The sequence below is a fragment of the Vipera ursinii genome, assembly GCF_947247035.1.
Source record: "Vipera ursinii genome assembly, chromosome: 6".
NCBI classification, from domain to species: Eukaryota; Metazoa; Chordata; class Lepidosauria; order Squamata; family Viperidae; genus Vipera; species Vipera ursinii.
The window spans coordinates 34,583,154-34,601,989 of NC_139515.1; the positions used below are offsets into that span (position 1 = coordinate 34,583,154).

An 18,836-nucleotide genomic window follows, 5' to 3' on the forward strand; every position below is an offset into this window, starting at 1 on the left:
TTGGAACAAATTGTATCTTTGGATGGATAAAAAGAACCCAATTTTTGATTGCATGACCACGGAGGTACTACAACAGCTATAACTTTGTTCACAGGTCATAAGGCCATTTTTTCAGATTAGTGTAATTTAAAATGGTTACTGAATGAATGGAAGGTAAAGATGGACTACCTATAGTCAGCTGGCTCAGCAGTAAAAGTAAGCTTCCAAGACCTATGTTGCCTTACTACCACATCTCGCTGCTATGCCATGTCAAAATACTCTGTTTCAGTATTTGTTTTTCTTGATCATATCCCTTTCCCCATATTGGATCACAAACATACATTGTTTGTCTCTGATACGTACCTTCCAATTGTAAATTGCAACCTTAAGATATAACACATGGTGATACTTTTAAGTATTATTTTTCAAGTTCAATAACTAAATAGCATTTACTAGTTTTTTTTGGGGGAGGGGTTGTAGAATTTGATGACATGATGTATTTTGATCCATTGTAGCCCAAGATTTCGCGCTAGATATTTACCCAGCTTGATTTGTTTAACACTAGTTTGCTGAATAAATCATCATTGGCTAGGTTCACAATAACATTCTGCCACAAACAGGAAAATAATATTATGGCTTAGCGCAATATGTGAATACTGCAACCAGTGGCTCACAGTATCAAGGAAGGAATTCTCATCTTCAATTTTAACATGAGATTTCAAGGTTGTTTTGCTTTTTTTAAAAAAATTCTATTAGTAAACATTTCCTTTTTAATATGGTGAAATTATAAAATAAATGCATATATGCTGCTATTTGTAACAGTAGCATGGAGTAGCATAAGTTGGAAAATAATTGGGTTGAAACAGTGGAGAAAGTTTCTTTGAAAGATAGGGTAGTTCCACCTGTTTGAAGAAAGTTATGATCCATCCACTCCTCAAGAAGTCATCCTTGTTCAATAGTACTGGACAATTTTAATCCAGTTTCCAATCTTTCCTTTTGGGGGACAGTTGTTGAGAAGTGATACTACACAGCTTCTTGGGTAACCAGGAAAAAGCAAATGATCCAGACTCTTTTCAGGCTGGTTATAATAATCTAGAGAATAAAGAGGATGGAGGTAGGTGACAAGCAGAAAAGCATAGCTTGAGTGTACAACAAGCAGAAAATCTGCAGAAGAGGTTCAGACATTTCCTTAATTCATGTGAATATGAAATGGGTAGATTCAGCCCCTCACAATAAAAGATTAACTTTAGCTTTCTTGTGCAGTTGATTCCTTGTCTGATCTACTTAATGAGTTTGACACATACCAAATGGTTGCATTTGTGGATGATCTTGGAGGACTGAAAATAAGGTGGATCTTCCTACCAGCTCCAATCACTGTTGCTAGCAGGCTCAAGCCTCCTCTTATATAGTATAGAGTGCCTCAGAGCTTGATTCTATCCCCAATCCTATTCAACATCTACATGAAACCGCTGGGCAAATTATCCATTAGCTACTAAAACTATTTTAGTTTTAGTTTACTTATGTTTTCCATAACCTCCTATTCACTATAAAGGTAATCCTTGATTTAGGATTGTAATGATTTATGACCAGAAATCTGGTTCCAGTTGCAATTTTAAGTTGAGGACTATCTATAAAATATCTCATCTATTACTTTCAAGTTTGAAAAATGAAGAAAACATAAGAATAATTTAACTAGGGGACATAATATATCATATTTCCTATATGAGATAATTGTTTAACAATAATGTTAGTTTAATCAAAACAAAGCAAAGCAAAGAGCAAATACTTGATTGAATTTCACATTATAATTTTCTCATCTTACAAGAAAAACCAGTATATGTGCTCAAATATATATTTTACTTGTTATTTTGATGTCTTCTTAATCATGTGGCAGGGAAAGAAGGATTTAAAATACTGTACACTATGTTTTAAAGGATTTATTTAGTATTGGTCTTAGTTTCAAAACTTTCAGAATGCATTAACTATAGAAGAAATAAGGATATTTAACAGGCATTTTAATTTTATAGATTATTTATGTTTAAGAAAAGCCTCCAAAATGAATAAATCAAGAATAAATGTAGCAAAATGTAACAAAAACTCCAATGTTATAAAGTGTTACTATAAATGATAAAAAAATATTTTATTCTGGAAACATAGACTGAGATGTGTTATAGCCCCAATCCAGATAGCATAAACTCCACGAAACGGTTTTTAACAAATACTTATTGTCCAGGAATTCTAAGCAGAGACTTACGTTTGCAGTAGACACATCTGGTCATATTCATATCTGTCCATTCTCACAGGTAAAAAGGAATAATTCCCCATCTCAGCTAAGCATGGTTACAGATGCCAATCGATACATGTACGATGCTTGATCCTGGCATGTAGCCAGGATATCCTGTAATAAACTTTGAAGTCCCTCCCACTGACTAGATAAGATATAGGACTGACCAACAAATAGGCTACATTTCCCAGAGGCCATCTCTTAAAGAGACAATGTTTAACTCTTTAAATGCTAAATGCTCTAACATACAGTTCTTTTAAGGATACAGCTTTTAACCCTTCAAAGTGGCACTTTGAATGCACTAATTTAATCTTTCCTTTGGAATAGTTTGTAGAAAAAATTATTTAATCACTCAAGCAAAATGGATGCACTTCTCTCATAAGGCATTTTAATAGTGTTTTTTATTTGGTTATGTGTTTTAGCTTTTGCTTTTTGCCTGTGCCATTTTTAAAACTCCATAGTATTTCAGAATTTTTTCACAAAACAATTATAAAAAAAATTAGTAAATTTAAATATTAAATTAACTAAAGGTAAAGGTAAAGGTTCCCCCGCACATGCGTGCTAGTCGTTTCCGACTCTAGGGGCCGGTGCTCATCTCCGTTTCAAAGCCGAAGAGCCAGCGCTTGTCCGAGGACGTCTCCGTGGTCATGTGGCCGGCATGACTGGACGCCAAAGGCGCACGGAATGCTGTTACCTTCCCACCGGAGTGGTCCCTATTTTTCTACTTGCATTTTTACGTGCTTTCGAACTGCTAGGTTAGCAGAAGCTGGGACGAGTAACAGGCGCTCACTCTGTTACACGGCACTCGGGATTCAACCTGCCAAACTGCCGACCTTCCAATCGACAAGCTCAGCGTCCTAACCCACTGAGCCACCGCGTCCCTTAACTAGGTATAGGTAATTGAGTAAGTTCCATTTTGCTCAGTAGACTCATTCCAAGTATTTTAAAGTATGTATTAACTGTATTTAGTCTTGTTCTTAGTCAGAATACTGTTCCAAATTTACTGGGACTTGCTTTCCAGTTGTTGTTGTTGTTGTTGTTGTTGTTAGTTGCAACGTCATGTCCGACCCATCGTGACCCTATGGATAACATTCCTCCAGGCCTTCCTGTCCTCTACCATCTTCTTCCAGCATCGTATCTTTTTTCCTTTTGGTACTGTCCATGCAGTTTTCATGGCAAAGATACTGGAGTGGGTTGCCATTTCCTTCTCCAGTGGATCACGTTTTGTCAGAACTCTCTGCTATGACCTGTCCGTCTTGGGTGGCCCTGCACAGTATAGCTCATAGCTCCATTGAGTTATGCAAGCCCCTTCGCCACGACAAGGCAGTAATCCATGAAGGGGTGGTTTCCAGTTAACATGGACTTAATCTTAACTTGATCTTCTAGAAGCTGAAGCAGTACCAGTGATTTTTTCATTATTGGGGATCAGGAGATACATGTAGTCCTCGATTTACAACCACAATTGAGTCCAAAATTTCTGTTGTTAAGTGAGACATTTGTTATGTGAGTTTTGCTCCATTTTACAACCTTTCTTGCCACCGTTGTTAAGTGAATTACTGCAGTTGATAACTTAGTAACCCTGTTAAATGAATCTGGCTTCCCCATTGACTGCTTGTCAGAAGGTCACAAAAGATGATCACATGACCTTGGGAGACAGCAACGATCATAAATATGAACCAGTTGCCAAGCATCTGAATTTTGATCACATGATGATGGGGATGCTGCAAAGGTCATAACTGAAAAATGGTCATAAGTCATTTTTTTCCGTGCCATTGTAACTTTGAAATGTCACTAAACAAACTGTTGTAAGTTGAGGACTATCTGTACACAACACAATATAAAAAGAAGGGTTCCTTGTGCATGGGATCCTCTTTTTATATTAACCTGATGCTATGCTACAGGAAAAAATGGTGACAATACAGATTTCTGATGATGAGATCAAAATGTTGTTGCACCAAGTATTAAAAGACAAAAAGTCCAGCTAAAATTTATTTTATTGCGTTAATGATAGTTGCAAAGATGTCAGGGTATTTCACTGCCCTATTTATACTATTTATGAAGACAATGTAACTCTTGAAAATGTGGTAAAAGATTCACTTACAAGAATTCCACAGAAAGGAATGCAGGAATGTTTTTTTGTGTAGCACTAATCTTTTATAGAAGAGAATATATAGGTAATCGCCCAGATACAAGCATTAATTTAGCGAGATTTCACGAAAACGAGGTTATTCAGCAAGAGTACTTACATTAGAAATTCAAAATTGTGATCAAAAACAGGCCTCTGTAGCTATGTGAGTTGGATTCAGTCTCGGCTGCTGCCGTGGCCATTTTAACTCTGTGACTTGCCTGGACATGTTCAGGCCTACAAGAAGCCAGAAGTGGAGTATTTTTTGTTTTGTTTTGTTTTTTGTGCCTGGTCACATGGCCAAACAAGATCCAGTGATTTTTGCAGCTGGCACCAACCATTTGTTTTTGTTTTTCTGGAGCTGCGTGGAAGATCTGCTGTGTCACAGACATCCTCAACAATGAAACACAAACACGGCAAGGAACGAGTGACTTTATTCTCCCAACACAAAGCAAACCGCAATAAAGTCAGCGTTGGCAGCATCCTGCTCCAACGCTCTTTTATCATGAAGACACGCCCCAACCCCACCCCTCCAAAACAAACCGGCATCCGCCCGCCACTCCATAAAGACCCCACCCATCACCTTGCACGCCGGCCACCCACCACGCACATCGTTGGAGCCCGCAGGGCCGTCCACCAGGTAAGCCCCGTCCTGCCCCCTCCCTATGCAACCTCAGCCATCCCGTCACTGTAGTCACATTCCCCCTGATCCACTGGCCCGGCCTGCCCCACTACCCCACTGGTCCTCCCGAAGGCCCGGCCAGAGAAAGAGGCGGTGCAGGCATGGCCACCAACCATCCGGCGGCTGTCAGCGGCAGTCCAGTCCATCTGGCTGCCTATTGTCCTCTTCTTGCACCGGTTCCGGCTGCTCACAAGTCACACCCCCATCCGGCGCAGGCGTGTCCATCGGCTGGTCGGTGGGCGTCTGGCGCCATTCCTGGGGATCGGGCGCAGGCGCAGCCGGCGGTTCTGGGACCGGCCGCTCAGGTGCGCCCATCAGATGGTCGGCAGGCACCTGGCACCGCCCCCGCCAGTTGGGTGTAGACGTAGCTGGCGGCTCTGGGACCGGCCGCTCAGGCGCTGTGCAGCCGACCTGTGCAGGCGTGTCTGTCAGCTGGTCGGAAGGCGCCTGGCGCCGCTCCCGCCGGTTGGGTGTAGGCGCGGCCAGCGGCCCTGGTGCCGGCCGCTCAGGCGCCACACAGCCGTCTGACGCAGGCACAGGCATCATCTGACCGGCGGCGAGCTGCTGCAGCCTCGGTGAGTCGAACGCCTCACTTGGCCGGTGGCGACGGTGGGGGGGAATCGGTCCTCTGTGCTGGTGTGGGGAACGGCGTTTGGAGCCAGGACGAGGATGGCAGAGCCCAGACGCATGGCAAGCCGGCAGGGCTTGACATGGTGCTTGAAGTCTATACTATTGTACAGTAGAGTTAGAATTTTAAAATATTCTTTTTTGTTATTCTATAGTGCTCTATGGTACTAGCACAGACTTGTTTGTAACATGGCTCAAGATCCCAAAACAAACAAACTCAATTGGAATTCCAGCATCAAAGTTTTATTTAAAAAGAAGCATTTGCAAAGGCTTAGTGAACTGAAACACACACAGGAGTTCAGCCACACCTTAAAGAGCTGTTTGACACATTTTTATATCCCACCCCCAAAGCAGATTCCCTATCACACTCAACGCCCCTTCCCTAACCATCCAATAAATATCTGGACCGCCTAAAACCACTGTCCCTCCCATGTTCCAGAAAGCCCCTTTGTGCACATCCTATCTATCACCAGCTTCTTCTATCAACCTTTAGATTTATTAGATTCATTAGAAATTTCTGATTAATAATCTACTCCTTTCAATCCACCCTCTCTTTTCTTTATACTTTCAGAAATTCATAGACAATTCAACAATACACTTTGCATATATGGGTTGCAGTTTATAGTTGCAAGCTGGCAAGCAAGCCTAAGCTATAGTTACCCCAGTTATAAAAGGGTTTACATCCAGGGATTTTTTTCTTATAGAACGCTCAGAACGGCATTCCGGCACCTTTTTTTTTTTTTTTTAAAAAAAAGCTCCCTCTATTGGTTTTAGGAGTAGACAATCTTGGCTGTTTTTTATGACTCGTGGACTTCAACTCCCAGAAATCCTGAGCCAGCCACGCTGAGGGGAAAGAGAGAGGTTTCCAAGCTGAGCCATGCTGGCTCAGGAATTCTGGGAGTTGACGTCCTTGAGTCATAAAAGAGCCAAGGTTGCCTACCCTGCACTAGAGGAGGACATTAAAATTATTTACAAGGTTACTTCTTTAGGAACTAAACTTTTAGAATCTAAAACAGCTAATTCAAAAAAGTCAACAGGAAAGAACCTCATATTTTTCATGTGCTTCTGTCTTTTGGAAGGTAAAATTAGATAACAAAATAATCTATTTCCTATGTTAACATCTCTGCAATGAAATCAATAAAGGTAACAGGAAAGTAATGAGAAACATTTTTCTCAATGTAATATGTCTAATTTATCTGATGCTAGAAAAAAAATAGTATCTTTTGTACACTCTTGAAAACTATTTTGAATCTATAACCATCTCTTACAACTAAACCACTTTAAATTAAACAATTATTAAGAATGAAATATTCTTAATTCGGACTTTACTTTTACTGTTTGGACTGTTGTGTGTTTTGAAAAATAGATTATTTAGAATCTAGTTATGTTGCACTTCAGTCTTTAAATAATTAACCTAGTATATACATAACAATATATGATGTTTTCCATGGTGAGCTTAACATCAATAACAACATTTATTAAAAAGGCTAAAATAATTTCTGGTGGTATTATCTGTACATTAAAATTTTGTTTAGTCAGGCTTCCGGTTCGCGCGCACAGCACTTCCGGACATGCAGGGACAGTCTGTCTCCTGCTGTCCTTTTCTTTCTTGTTCGGAGGACCCTGAAAAGGGTCAAAAATCGCCCTGGAGGGGCGACTACCGAGAGGAGGACTTCCCTACGATCGCGGAAGGGCAGCAGCCCTCTGCTGGAATCCGGGATCATCTCCTTTGGCCTGAAGAAGAAGAGACCGGCCATAAAGATGGCCGATCACTAAGCCGCTCCCTACCGAAAGCCAAAAATACTACCTAGCACTATGAAGCAATCTGGAGGACCTGGGTGAGCTTTTACCTTTCCTATTCCCTTAAACATCTTAGAAAATGGCGAATATCTACTTTGGGAACAAAGCTTAAAGCCTCAAAGTTACTAAAGGAATCCAATTAATGTGTCGGGCCTGGCACGCCCGACATCCGAACGGGCCGCGGAGCATCCCGCCAGACCGCCGACGCCCGCGGAGCGGCCTGCCGGACCCCGAAACTCACTGCTGCCGCACAAGAAATGCCCCGCCAAGCCCCGGAACCAACTGCCGGCAGCCACGGAGTCCCGAAAGTCTGGGAAGGTGCTCGGCCGCGGTTGCACCCCAGCACCCGGCCGCCCAGCGCCTGAAGAAGCCACGCCTCGGCCTACCTGCTTCCAGGGACTCCCGCCAGCCTCCTCCTCCAGCTGACAAGCTGCGGCGCTCTGAAAACGGCTGCCAGCGTCCACGCCGTGCTGAGGATCCAGGAAGTGCGGCATTCAGAGCAACGGCGCAGCGGCGGCCCGCCCGTCAGCTGGGGAGGCCGCAGACCAGTCCGGCGGCTCTCGGAAGCGGCCAACGAGTCGGGGGGGAGCACGGCTGCCATAACCGGGCAGAGAACGATCTACCGGCTACTAAAGACGGGCGCCTGAGTGGCTCAGGGGGTGGCGGAGACCCCCGGCGGGACAAGGAGGGGCTCAGGGTGAGACTCGCGGTGGTTTGGAGAGCTGGGGGGGAGGATGGAGGCGTACGGAGCTCCGGGGGACGAGAGGGTGGTTTGGGCTGGGGGGTGGCTTACCGGCTGCAATGGTGGTGGGGCGGGTGCCAAAGGGCAGGAATCATGGGAGGCGGGAGTTAAGTAGGGTGTGGGCGTGGTGAAACGGTTAGGGGTGTGGTGGAGGGTGTCGGCTTGGCTGGCTATTTAACAGCGTTGATGATACTGTAGAATCAACGCTGACTTCGTTTGTCTTCGAGCAACAGTTTTTGAAGCTAATAAACGTGGCTTAGGAGAACCAGCTCCCGTTCCGCTTTCATTCTTTTGGTGACTCGTCGGACGGGGTGTGAAATAATGCAGCAAAGAATTTAAACAATTTCAGCTGTTTTTATTAAAAAGCTTCTATTTGTTGCTGGGGGCTAACTATCCTATTCTCTCTTTAAACTGTGAATTAAAGAAAAAATGTGGACTAATTCTACAAAAGTTCTATACTAGTTTGGAAAAAGAAAAAAAACAAAATCTTTTACATTGCATGTTAAATGTTATTGTTGACATCTTGTGGTGAAACCTGGTACAGATAGTAAATTTCCTTCTATTGTATTCTTGGCCACTCAAAACAACAATATTGAGTCATGGTATCTTTATTCTTATCCTAGGTGTATTTTCCAGATGAATCCATCCCATTGCTAGCATTTAAAACAGCAATACTTTATTATAATACTTTTACTTTTATCTCAAGTATATAGTTTATCCTGCCAACCTTGCCCTAGGGGACTTTCCAGGGGACACCTTATCCCCTTTTCCTTTTTAGCAAATACATATTCATACAAGGATTGGCAAATAAAATAATTAAAACTACCTAATTGTGGCCACTGAGTTCCCTCATCTATTTGTTTCTGTCCTCAAATAAAATAACAATATTGAATCATCAGGTCTTTATCTAAATCTTTCACCATTCTACTATAAGGAGGAGGATTCCATCCAGCCAGGAACTTTCCCAGGGGACTGTGAGGAGGGATGAAAACATTATCTCCTAGGGAGTCCCCTCTTTGATCCTTCTGTGGCTTCTTGGAAGGTCTATTATCTATTATCCATCAGTGGTTACTGTCTCATTCTCTCCAACCTAGTGAGACCACTTTTCGCTTCACCAAGACACTTCCTCCTTTTCCAGCCAATCTCCTCATGAAGGTATGGAAACTCGTATCAGAAGTCCGCTCTCACTTTGTCGTGGCAGCCCTTATGGCCCTTGGGGCATCTCAGTCACACTCTCACAGGTCTCCGATTCACACCAGCTTACCACACAGCCCCTCAGGTAACTGTGAAAATGCCCTGATTTTCTTACCTGGGTCTGTGCACTTTCCTGGCAATTGGTACTTGACCCACCTCCTTGCCTTGCCAGTCCTTCAGACCCTCGGGACATTCACACCTTGTAGGGCGTGTATGTCTTGCCAGTCTCTTAGGACCCTTGGGCCATCCCAAAAAAATTGACCTGACTTACTTTTGTTCCTGGAATCCACTATTTAGTGTCCGGTTCTTCACAGGTGCCGGGCCGGCAGCAGTCACCTTTCAGGAGACTGTCAAAATCGATGTGACACCTGTCCCCTTGGGGGTGGCCAGTCCTGGGGATCCGGGGATCGTTTGGATGTCCCGGACGAGCTCCCAAATTGTTTGGAATGTGGCTCAAGATCCCAAAACAAACTCAGTTGGAATTCCAGTAACAAACTTTTATTTAAAAAGAAGCATTTGCAAAGACTTGGTGAACTGAAATACACACAGGAGTTCAGCCACACCTTAAAGAGCTGTTTGACACCTTTTTATATCCTACCCCCAGTGCAGATTCCCCCTTCCCCTATCACACTCAATGCCCCTTCCCTAATCATCCAATAAACTATCCGGACTGCCTAAAACCACTGTCCCTCCCATGTTCCAGGAAGCCCCTTTGTGCACATCCTATCTATCACCATCTAATTTTCTGTTACAAAGCTCGGCTCCTATAGTTATTTCTGTATTTCCTCTGCTTGCAGTTTAGGTTAGCTAGCAACTTCTGCTTTTCTTATTTGTATGAAATTTACTTGTCAGAGTTTATGACTTTCAGGTGGCTTCTTCTATCAACCTTTAGATTCATTAGATTCATTAGAAATTTCTGATTAATAATCTACTCCTTTCAGACCCATCAGAGATTCTGCTGACCCCTTACTGGAAGGAAATTCCCCACCCCCCCCACCCCATTTTGGATTTTGCCTGGATAGTCTTGTGCTGATCAGGGGCAGTGTTTTTTTTTGTTTAGAGTGACTCGCTCCCTTCTTCACCAGGAGGTGAGGGAGGATCCCTTACAGGGATGGGCCGAGGAGTTTAGTCATCATCTGACGGACAAAATCGCTCAGATCTGAGCCGGCTTACACTCTGACTGGGCGGAGTCTGACATGGAGGAATCGGACGGTCTTGAGCATGTTATCTGGACTGAGTTCGATCCTGTTTCCCCTGATGATGTGGACAGGATCATGGGGAGGCTGAGCTCCACCACCTGTTTGTTGGACCCATGCCCTTCCTGGCTGGTTTATGCTGCCCGGGAGGAGACACGAGGCTGGTTCCAGGCAGTAATAACTGCTTCTTTGAAGGAGGGTGTCTTCCCCGCCACCTTGAAGGAGGCGGTGGTGAGACCCCTCCTCAAAAAGCCTGTCCTGGATCCAGCTGTTTTAAATAACTATCATCCAGTCTCCAACCTTCGCTTTTTGGCGAAGGTTGTTGAGAGTGTGGTGACGCATCAGCTTCCTCTGTTCCTGGAGGAAACTGATTATCTGGACCCGTACCAATCGGGTTTCAGGCTCGGACACAGCACGGAGACGGCATTGGTCGCACTGGTGAATGATCTCTGGCGGGCTCGGGACAGGGGTTTTCCTCTGTCCTAGTCCTATTAGATCTCTCAGCGGCTTTTGATACCATTGACCATGGTATCCTACTGCGGCGTCTCAGGGGGTTGGGAGTGGAAGGCACTGTTTTACGGTGGTTCTCCTCCTATCTCCTGGGCTGCTCGCAGTTGTTGTTGACGGGAGGGCAGAGATCCACCCCGAGGCCTCTCGTTTGTGGAGTCCCTCAGGGGTCGGTTCTCTCGCCCCTCCTGTTCAACATCTATATGAAGCTGCTGGGTGAGATCATTTGTGGTTTCGGGGTGGGGTATCATCAGTACGCTGATGATACCCAACTCTTTTTCTCCACCCCGAACCAACCCAGCAATGCCCTCGCTGTGATGTCCCATTGCCTGGAGGCAGTCCAGGTCTGGATGGGGAGAAACAGGCTTCGTCTCAATCCTGCCAAGACTGAGTGGCTGTGCATATCGGCATCTTGGGTTAACCAGACTATTCCACCTTTAACGATGGGGGATGAGGTGTTACCCCGCGTTGATAGGGCTCGCAACTTGGGCATCCTCCTTGATTCACGGCTCAATTTTGAAGACCATATAGGAGCCGTGACGAGGGGGGCTTTTGCCCAGGTTCGCCTGGTGTGCCAGTTGCGACCCTACCTGGACCAAGATGCCCTACGCACAGTCACTCATGCGCTCATGACCTCCCGTTTAGACTACTGCAATGCTCTACATGGGGCTGCCCTTGAGGACCACTCAAAGGCTTCAGCTGGTGCAGAATGCGGCCGCGCGAGTTGTGATGGGGGTTTCCCGATACTCCCATGTAACACCTCTACTCCGCGAGCTGCATTGGCTTCCAATTGCCCTCCGGGTGAGATTCAAGGTGCTGGTGATGACAAATAAAGCCCTAAATGGCCTGGGTCCGGGATATCTGAGGGAACGCCTGCTGCCAGCATCAAGTTCTCTTCGTCCAGTGCGCTCCCACAGGGAGGGTCTTCTCAGGGTGCCAGCGGTAAAAGATTGCCGGCGGATAACACCCAGGGGGAGGGTCTTCTCTGTGGGTGCATCTGCCCTCTGGAACCAGCTGCCCGCGGAGCTTAGGACTGCCCCCCGACCTTCGTTCATTTCGCCGGGACCTGGAGACATGGCTCTTTGAGCTTTCCGGCCTAGGCTGAGAATTTTAATTGGGGTTTTTATTTTTTAGGGATTTGATTTAATCTTTTTAATTGTTTTTAACTTTTGTATTGATTTTTGTTTCAAATACCCTGTAAACCGCCCTGAGTCCTTTGGGAAAGGGCAGTATATAAATCCAATAAAATAAATAAATAAATAAAATAAATAAGAACCCAGATATTTTTTCTTGAGTTTGTGGTACATAGATTCTTCTTTAATCCTGGTGAGTCTCTTTAAGATAGCTGCATTTTTTCTTCATTCACTTGGAATTATTGAAATTATATAATTATAGAAACTATAATTATAGAAACTATAAAAGGAATAGCTTGGCTTCAGAAATCGTGGGTGCTCCACCATTGGAGGTTTTTAAGAAGAAACTGGACAGTCACTTGTCTGAGATGGTATGGGTTCTCCTGCTTTAGCGGGGTAAGGGGGGCTGAACTAGAAGACCTCCAAGATCACTATTCTATTCTATTCTATTCTATTCTATTCTATTCTATTCTATTCTATTCTATTCTATTCTATTCTATTCTATTCTATTCTATTGCTTTTTTTAACTGAAGCACTGTTTTGCCCCTTTTCTTTCCTAGTCCCTGTTTCTCAGTGTCAATGGATAGCAAATTTATCAAAGCTTAACAAATCTTTACAATCACAGCACTTAAATGTGTCCCTTTCTGCTGGAGAGGTTTCTCTGGGTAATCTTCCTAAACATTTACCGTAGTTTCCGGCTTTTTAACCCATGAAAATCTTTTCAAAAGTCAGGGGTCGTCTTATACACCGGGTGCTGAAAATTTAGGGACAGGGCTGGCTGGAAAACCTGGAGTGGATCTCCCATTTAATCTGTGCAGGGAAAGTGGGACCAATTGGAGAAGAAGCTGCAGTCTGTGATTTTTTACAGGCTGGGGTCTGGGCGTCTTTCCTTCTAAAGTTGAAGACCAGCTGTAGTATATCCCAACTTGAAAGGCAGGTGGGGAAGCCAGCAGCCAGAGCAGTGGCTTAGCTCTAAGGACACATTTGACTCAGGAACTGGGCGGGCTGGCTGGAAAACCTGGAGCGGATCTCCCATTTGGTCTTTTTTTAAAAAAATCCCATTTATATCCTGCCCTTCTCCGAAGACTCAGGGTGGCTTACAATTTAAAGCACAAATCAATGTGCTTAGCAATAGCCTTCATTCTGTGTATATGCCTGTTTATTAGGGCTTTCACCACCCCCCCCAAGCAGCATTATTACAAAGTCAGCTTATTGCCCCCAACAATCTGGGTCCTCATTTTACCTACCTTGGAAGGATGGAAAGCTGAGTCAACCTTGAGCCTGGTGGGATGCGAACCTGCACTAATTGCAGGCAGCTGGTGTTACTTAAGGCTCTGCGCAGGGAAAGCTTTAGAGTGATTAGGAAAAGTGAAAAAGTGAATTAGGAAAATAGGGAACGGTTGCTGGAATTGGGTATGTGTAGCTTAACGAAGAGAAGGGTGAGGGGTGACATGATAGCAGTGATCCAATATCTCAGGGGCTGCCACAAAGCAGAGGGAGCCAAGCTATTCTCCAAAGCACCTGAAAGCAGGACAAGAAGCAATGGATGGAAACTAGTCAAGGAGAGAAGCAACCTAGAACTAAAGAGAAACTTCCTGACAGTTAGAAAAATTAACCAGTGGAACAACCTGCCTCCAGAAGTGGTGAATGCTCCAACACTGGAAGTTTTTAAGAAGAGACTGGACAGCCATTTGTCTGAAATGGTATAGGGGGTTGGACTAGATGACCTCCAAGGTCCCCTCCAACTTCAACTACTACTACTACTTCTTCTTCTTCTTCTTCTTCTTCTTCTTCTTATTATTATTATTATTATTATTATTATTATTATTATTATTATTATTATTATTTAATCCACTTGCACTGTTTTATGTTTACATGTTTGATGACAAATAGCCTTATGTTTATAAGTGACAGTTTTCCTACTAAGCACCTGCATGTCATAAGCATTTGAATTAAAATTACCATATTAAAATCAAATCTGATGTTTTTAAATTTTTATTTGGTGTGCGTTGGAAGAGGGGTAGTCTTATACGGCGAGTATAGCCCAAACCCTATAATTTAACAGGAAATGTAGGGGGTCGTCTTATACGCCAGTCGTCTTATACGCTGGAAAATACGGTATTATAGTCCTCTGCAATGTTAATTTAGTTTTTTAAAGTGTGTGCAAAAAACTAGAAATCCTGTTTTTCTAAGATATTTTTGCATGTGCTGTTAACTGTAAACCCATACTACTGTCCACACCTATGTGCAGGTGCACATGTGTGTAAATCTGCAGTTTTGTTTTTGTGTGTGTGTTTTTGATTATATAGATGTTAGAATCTGCATCATTATTAGCTTATAGGAAATCACAGAAACAATGCAACTAAACATGTACATGTTTTTTTTGTTTAGATTATAAATATGGCTAACTTGTAAAACAAGCCTAAAAGAAATAAGAATAGAAGAAAAATTTATAAAACAAATGTCTTTGAAATAAAAAAATCCTATACTCTCTAATAACACCTAAAATACAATCTGAATTAATAATGCTACACATTATTTCTATGAACAGTTTGCAGGGTTATTTGTTCATACAAGTTTTTAGAGGTTTGCTAGGATTGAAGCCAAAACTGGGTAATGGTAAACTTACATGTCCATTGTATCTCCTACTAACTTTGATTTAAATCAGTTTTGTTATTTGTGCCCTGAGAGAATACATATGTTTCTTCATTGTATTGGTATCATTACTTGTCTGTAAGATCCTTTCCCAAATTGGCTTATTAGAACCTCAAAGGATTCTGTTCATCACTCCTATTTTGCTGGAAGAATTTCTGACTACATTTAAACAATGATGAATTCTTTGCTTAACGACTAGCACCTGGACTTGGCTGATTTAAATATATATCAGCTATTTTCCAATATTCCATCCTTAGTCAAGCTTGTGGAGAAGAGAGAGAGATTGACATTTTGGAGATTCTAGATGAAGGTTCCTTTTTCCAGGAATTAGCAGGGAGTTAAGATTGGTTACCCTTTTGAATGATTTAAACTGGAAAAGAGATGGAAAATGTGAATACATTATATTATTATTCCTGATTCCTTTGTGGTCTTTGAATCTAGTGTCCTAAAGATGAATTTAAGCTTTAGAAAATGTAGAATAAGTGCTTTTGGAAGTTAAAAAAGAGAAAATCTAAAAATCAGAAATAATCAACCTAATGGAAGATTTAAGTGGGAGGAAATAACAGATCCACAAAGATAGTATCACATAAGTGCCAAGTCTTACATTTTTGTAACAATCATTGTATATAATTGTGTGACACACCTGTCATCAATTTCATATCACTTAAAGATGCTGTTGGGGAGGATTGTAAGAATCCAGAGGTAAAGGGGAAAAAAATGAAATACAATAAGAACCTGAATTGTATCAGAGAACTATATTTGCCAGTATAGATACAGAGGGTTAAAGTTGTAATATTATGTGCATGTACAGTAAAGAAAGATTAATGAATACTACTCATACTTACTTGGGTTGACCGTGATTATTATAAAAGTGTTTTATATATATTAACCCTAAATATTTCAACCAAGGAATGCTACCAGGTAAAAAAAAGATAGTCCCATCATAGACAATAGTGTGCATTTTTTATAGAAATAGAAAGAAAATAAAGGTATCAAATTTTGGTAAAACCACTCAAATATTCACAAGGATTAATTGATACACTTAGAATTGATTTATTACCAAATAGTGTTGAAGTCTGTGCCTCTATAGTACCATAAATAGAAAAAAAATCCATGACGTACTGTAAAATAAATTCACCAATATATCTACCTCAGTATATAAAATAGCAAGAAATCCATTTCTATATAAAAGAATCCTACATTGTTAAGGTAGTGTACAATTGTACCTATGTTAAAATAATGTAACCAAAGCAGCTGTTAATCGTCCAACTAGCGAATTCAACATTGAGGAAACTCGATGACTTTGAGGTAAACTTTATTGAATATACATCTCTATTGAAGAAGCAAAATCAACTCTAAGTTTCCTGTGCGAAAATCTGATTAGTTAACAACAGCTTTTTATAACCCCCACCCACCAAGTGTTCGATGTCAATGCTGCAGACATTGACATGTTTTTGCACTGACAATATAAGAGACAGCCTTTTGTTTAAACTGCTTTACTTTGAATCTTGAAGGGAGGGAATTTTCTAACGACTATTTTGAGAAGATTAGAAAAGCCCACGTACAGAATGGGAAGTGAAACCTCATATGTAAAACTAATTGGATAATGTGATTTATGACGTGTAAATAAGGGTGGGGATTGTGTATGTGTTATGATGGGTTTGGGGGGAGGAGGTTTCAGATTCTGGCATCGCTCCATGAGTGCCGATGTTTCATTTCATTACTAAGACTTTTTAGATGCCTGCAATTTGTTTGAATTGTCTCATTTATCAGAACTATGACATTCACATTGCCCAATCACATTTCTTTGGTTTGTTATAAGAACGGTCCATTTCTCTGTCAGACACCTGCTTTTGTGATCTTGGTTCTTCTTGGGTCCTTCCTCCCAAGCTCCTGTTTCTATGGCAAGTTGAGTAGAGAAAGAGGTTAGCAAGCATATTTCTTTTGCATTACTTTTTTTAGAGTAAGGTGTGCCTGAATGACACATTGTTAACAATTTTTGCATAGCTGCAATGTTTATGTATTTGCATTTGTTATCATTTCAGCAGAGCAGCAAAATATATATTTTATATAATTGTGCACTTTTCCCAGTGACATTAGATAACATCTGTGCTTTATCTACACCTGGCAACAGCTGTTTATAAAAATATTTATTCATTCTGTAGAAATATTTAAATGGTTCAATTAAATACTGATCACTATCAGGATATAGAGTCTGCTTTTCTTTTTAGGCTATTTTCATTTGTTTCTTCTGTCTCCTTTTAATGAAATATATATATTTCAAACCTGGTATGTGTAACATAACAGATTACTTCAAACAGAACATACTATTCATTATATTTTCCTAATGAAGGAGTCAATGTTTTCATATAATCAAATTCATTTCTGATTCATACGTAGAAATTTAAAATTAAGAAATTTAACAAACTAATTTCAATGCACACCATAACTTTTATATTTGAAGACTGTAAGGCCATATCTAATGCTTGCAATTTTTTATTCTGGTTCAAAATTTGGAGCTGAAACCCATGTATGGTGGGAAAAATGGTTTCTGCTACTGGAAGCTTCTTGTGTTTAAACCATGATTGTACCGTATATTCATGCCAATTGCACTCTATTAATTTGTGTTTATCATGTAATAACTAAATGTTGCCAAAAATCAGGATGCATCATCTATTTCTTAGTTAACTATAGAAAGTATGTTTGCTGTATTTGTTTCTAAAAGATGGCTCCTTAATTTTTTTCAGTGATGTGGATGATCACAAGCCTCTGAAAAAAGGAAGCAGGTCACCCTCAGACAGGACTGTGAAAAAGGAAGACAGTGATGATAGTTTAGTTGATTATGGAGAAGGAGTCAATGGCCAGTTCAATGAGGATGGCTCCTTTATCGGACAATATAGTGGTAAAAAAGAGAAAGAACCTGCAGAAGGAAACGAAAGTTCTGAAGCTCCTTCCCCAGTTAATGCAATGAATTCATTTGTCTAATTAAAGAAGTGTTCCATATCAACATGTACATCATACATTTGTTCCCCAAATTACAGATAAGAAAAGAGACAAATATTCTAAACATAGAAGTGATTTTTTAAATAATTTCATATAGATGAAATTGTTAGAATTTATAACAAAAGTAAATCTAAATCAGAATGGAAGCATTTCACACAGCATTTGTTTATAAAGATGTTAAGATGAGGAACATCAGTTAATACTGCAAATGCAATATAATGCATGCAAAGTCTTGCATATATCTCTAAAAATCAATTATGCCAGTGAAAATTATTTTTCATAATTTGTTAAACAGTCTTCAATTAAATCCCTCAAGTCTATTCCCATTGTCAGAGTGTTATAGTAGTATTATATAGAATTTCACTGTCTTTGTGGACATTGTTGTGAAATTAGTGACAATGTCTAGTTTAATGTCATTATGTCTCTTTTGCAAGACAGGAACAGGATATCCAGTATATGATTGAAAATGACTAAGTATGACACATTTCCTGATACTAACTGAGATTCTGATACCTGCTTTTTGCTTCTCTTATTTTATAGGGTTTTAAATTACGAAGTATTACTGCACCACAGTGTTCTATTTTTTTAAAAAATATACTACACATTGGGTTTTATGTTTTCTTTTAATTAATTTTGAAATTGTACGCTTATGAATGTAAAATATTAAAATTATAAAAAGTCCAAAAATAGACATGGCAAAATATATTCAGTACCTTCAAATAATGTGCATTACATTATGTACTATAGCTGGCATTATCTACCAGGAAGTTTTCTGAACATGGTAAATATGGTAACATTTAAGCAAACACCAAACAAATGCAGAAAGAGTATTAGCAGGAATATTCCCAATGTATTTTGTCCAACTCAGTTGGCTTAACAGTGTGTGATTAATTGCCAAATTAATTCAAT

At 41.1% G+C, this 18,836-nt stretch overlaps 1 protein-coding gene across 1 annotated transcript in view; it reads left to right on the forward strand.

The window, feature by feature from the left end:
- Nucleotides 1–17,909, forward strand: part of NRCAM (neuronal cell adhesion molecule) — a gene marked incomplete at its 3' end in the record, with an annotated part of 181,743 nt that extends 163,834 nt beyond the window's left edge. Inside the window, exon 25 of the mRNA XM_083365234.1 lies at nt 17,672–17,909. Within this exon, the coding sequence (XP_083221360.1) occupies nt 17,672–17,909 (238 nt within the window). The remainder of the gene's footprint in view (nt 1–17,671) is intronic.
- Between the last annotated feature and the right edge of the window lie 927 nt (nt 17,910–18,836).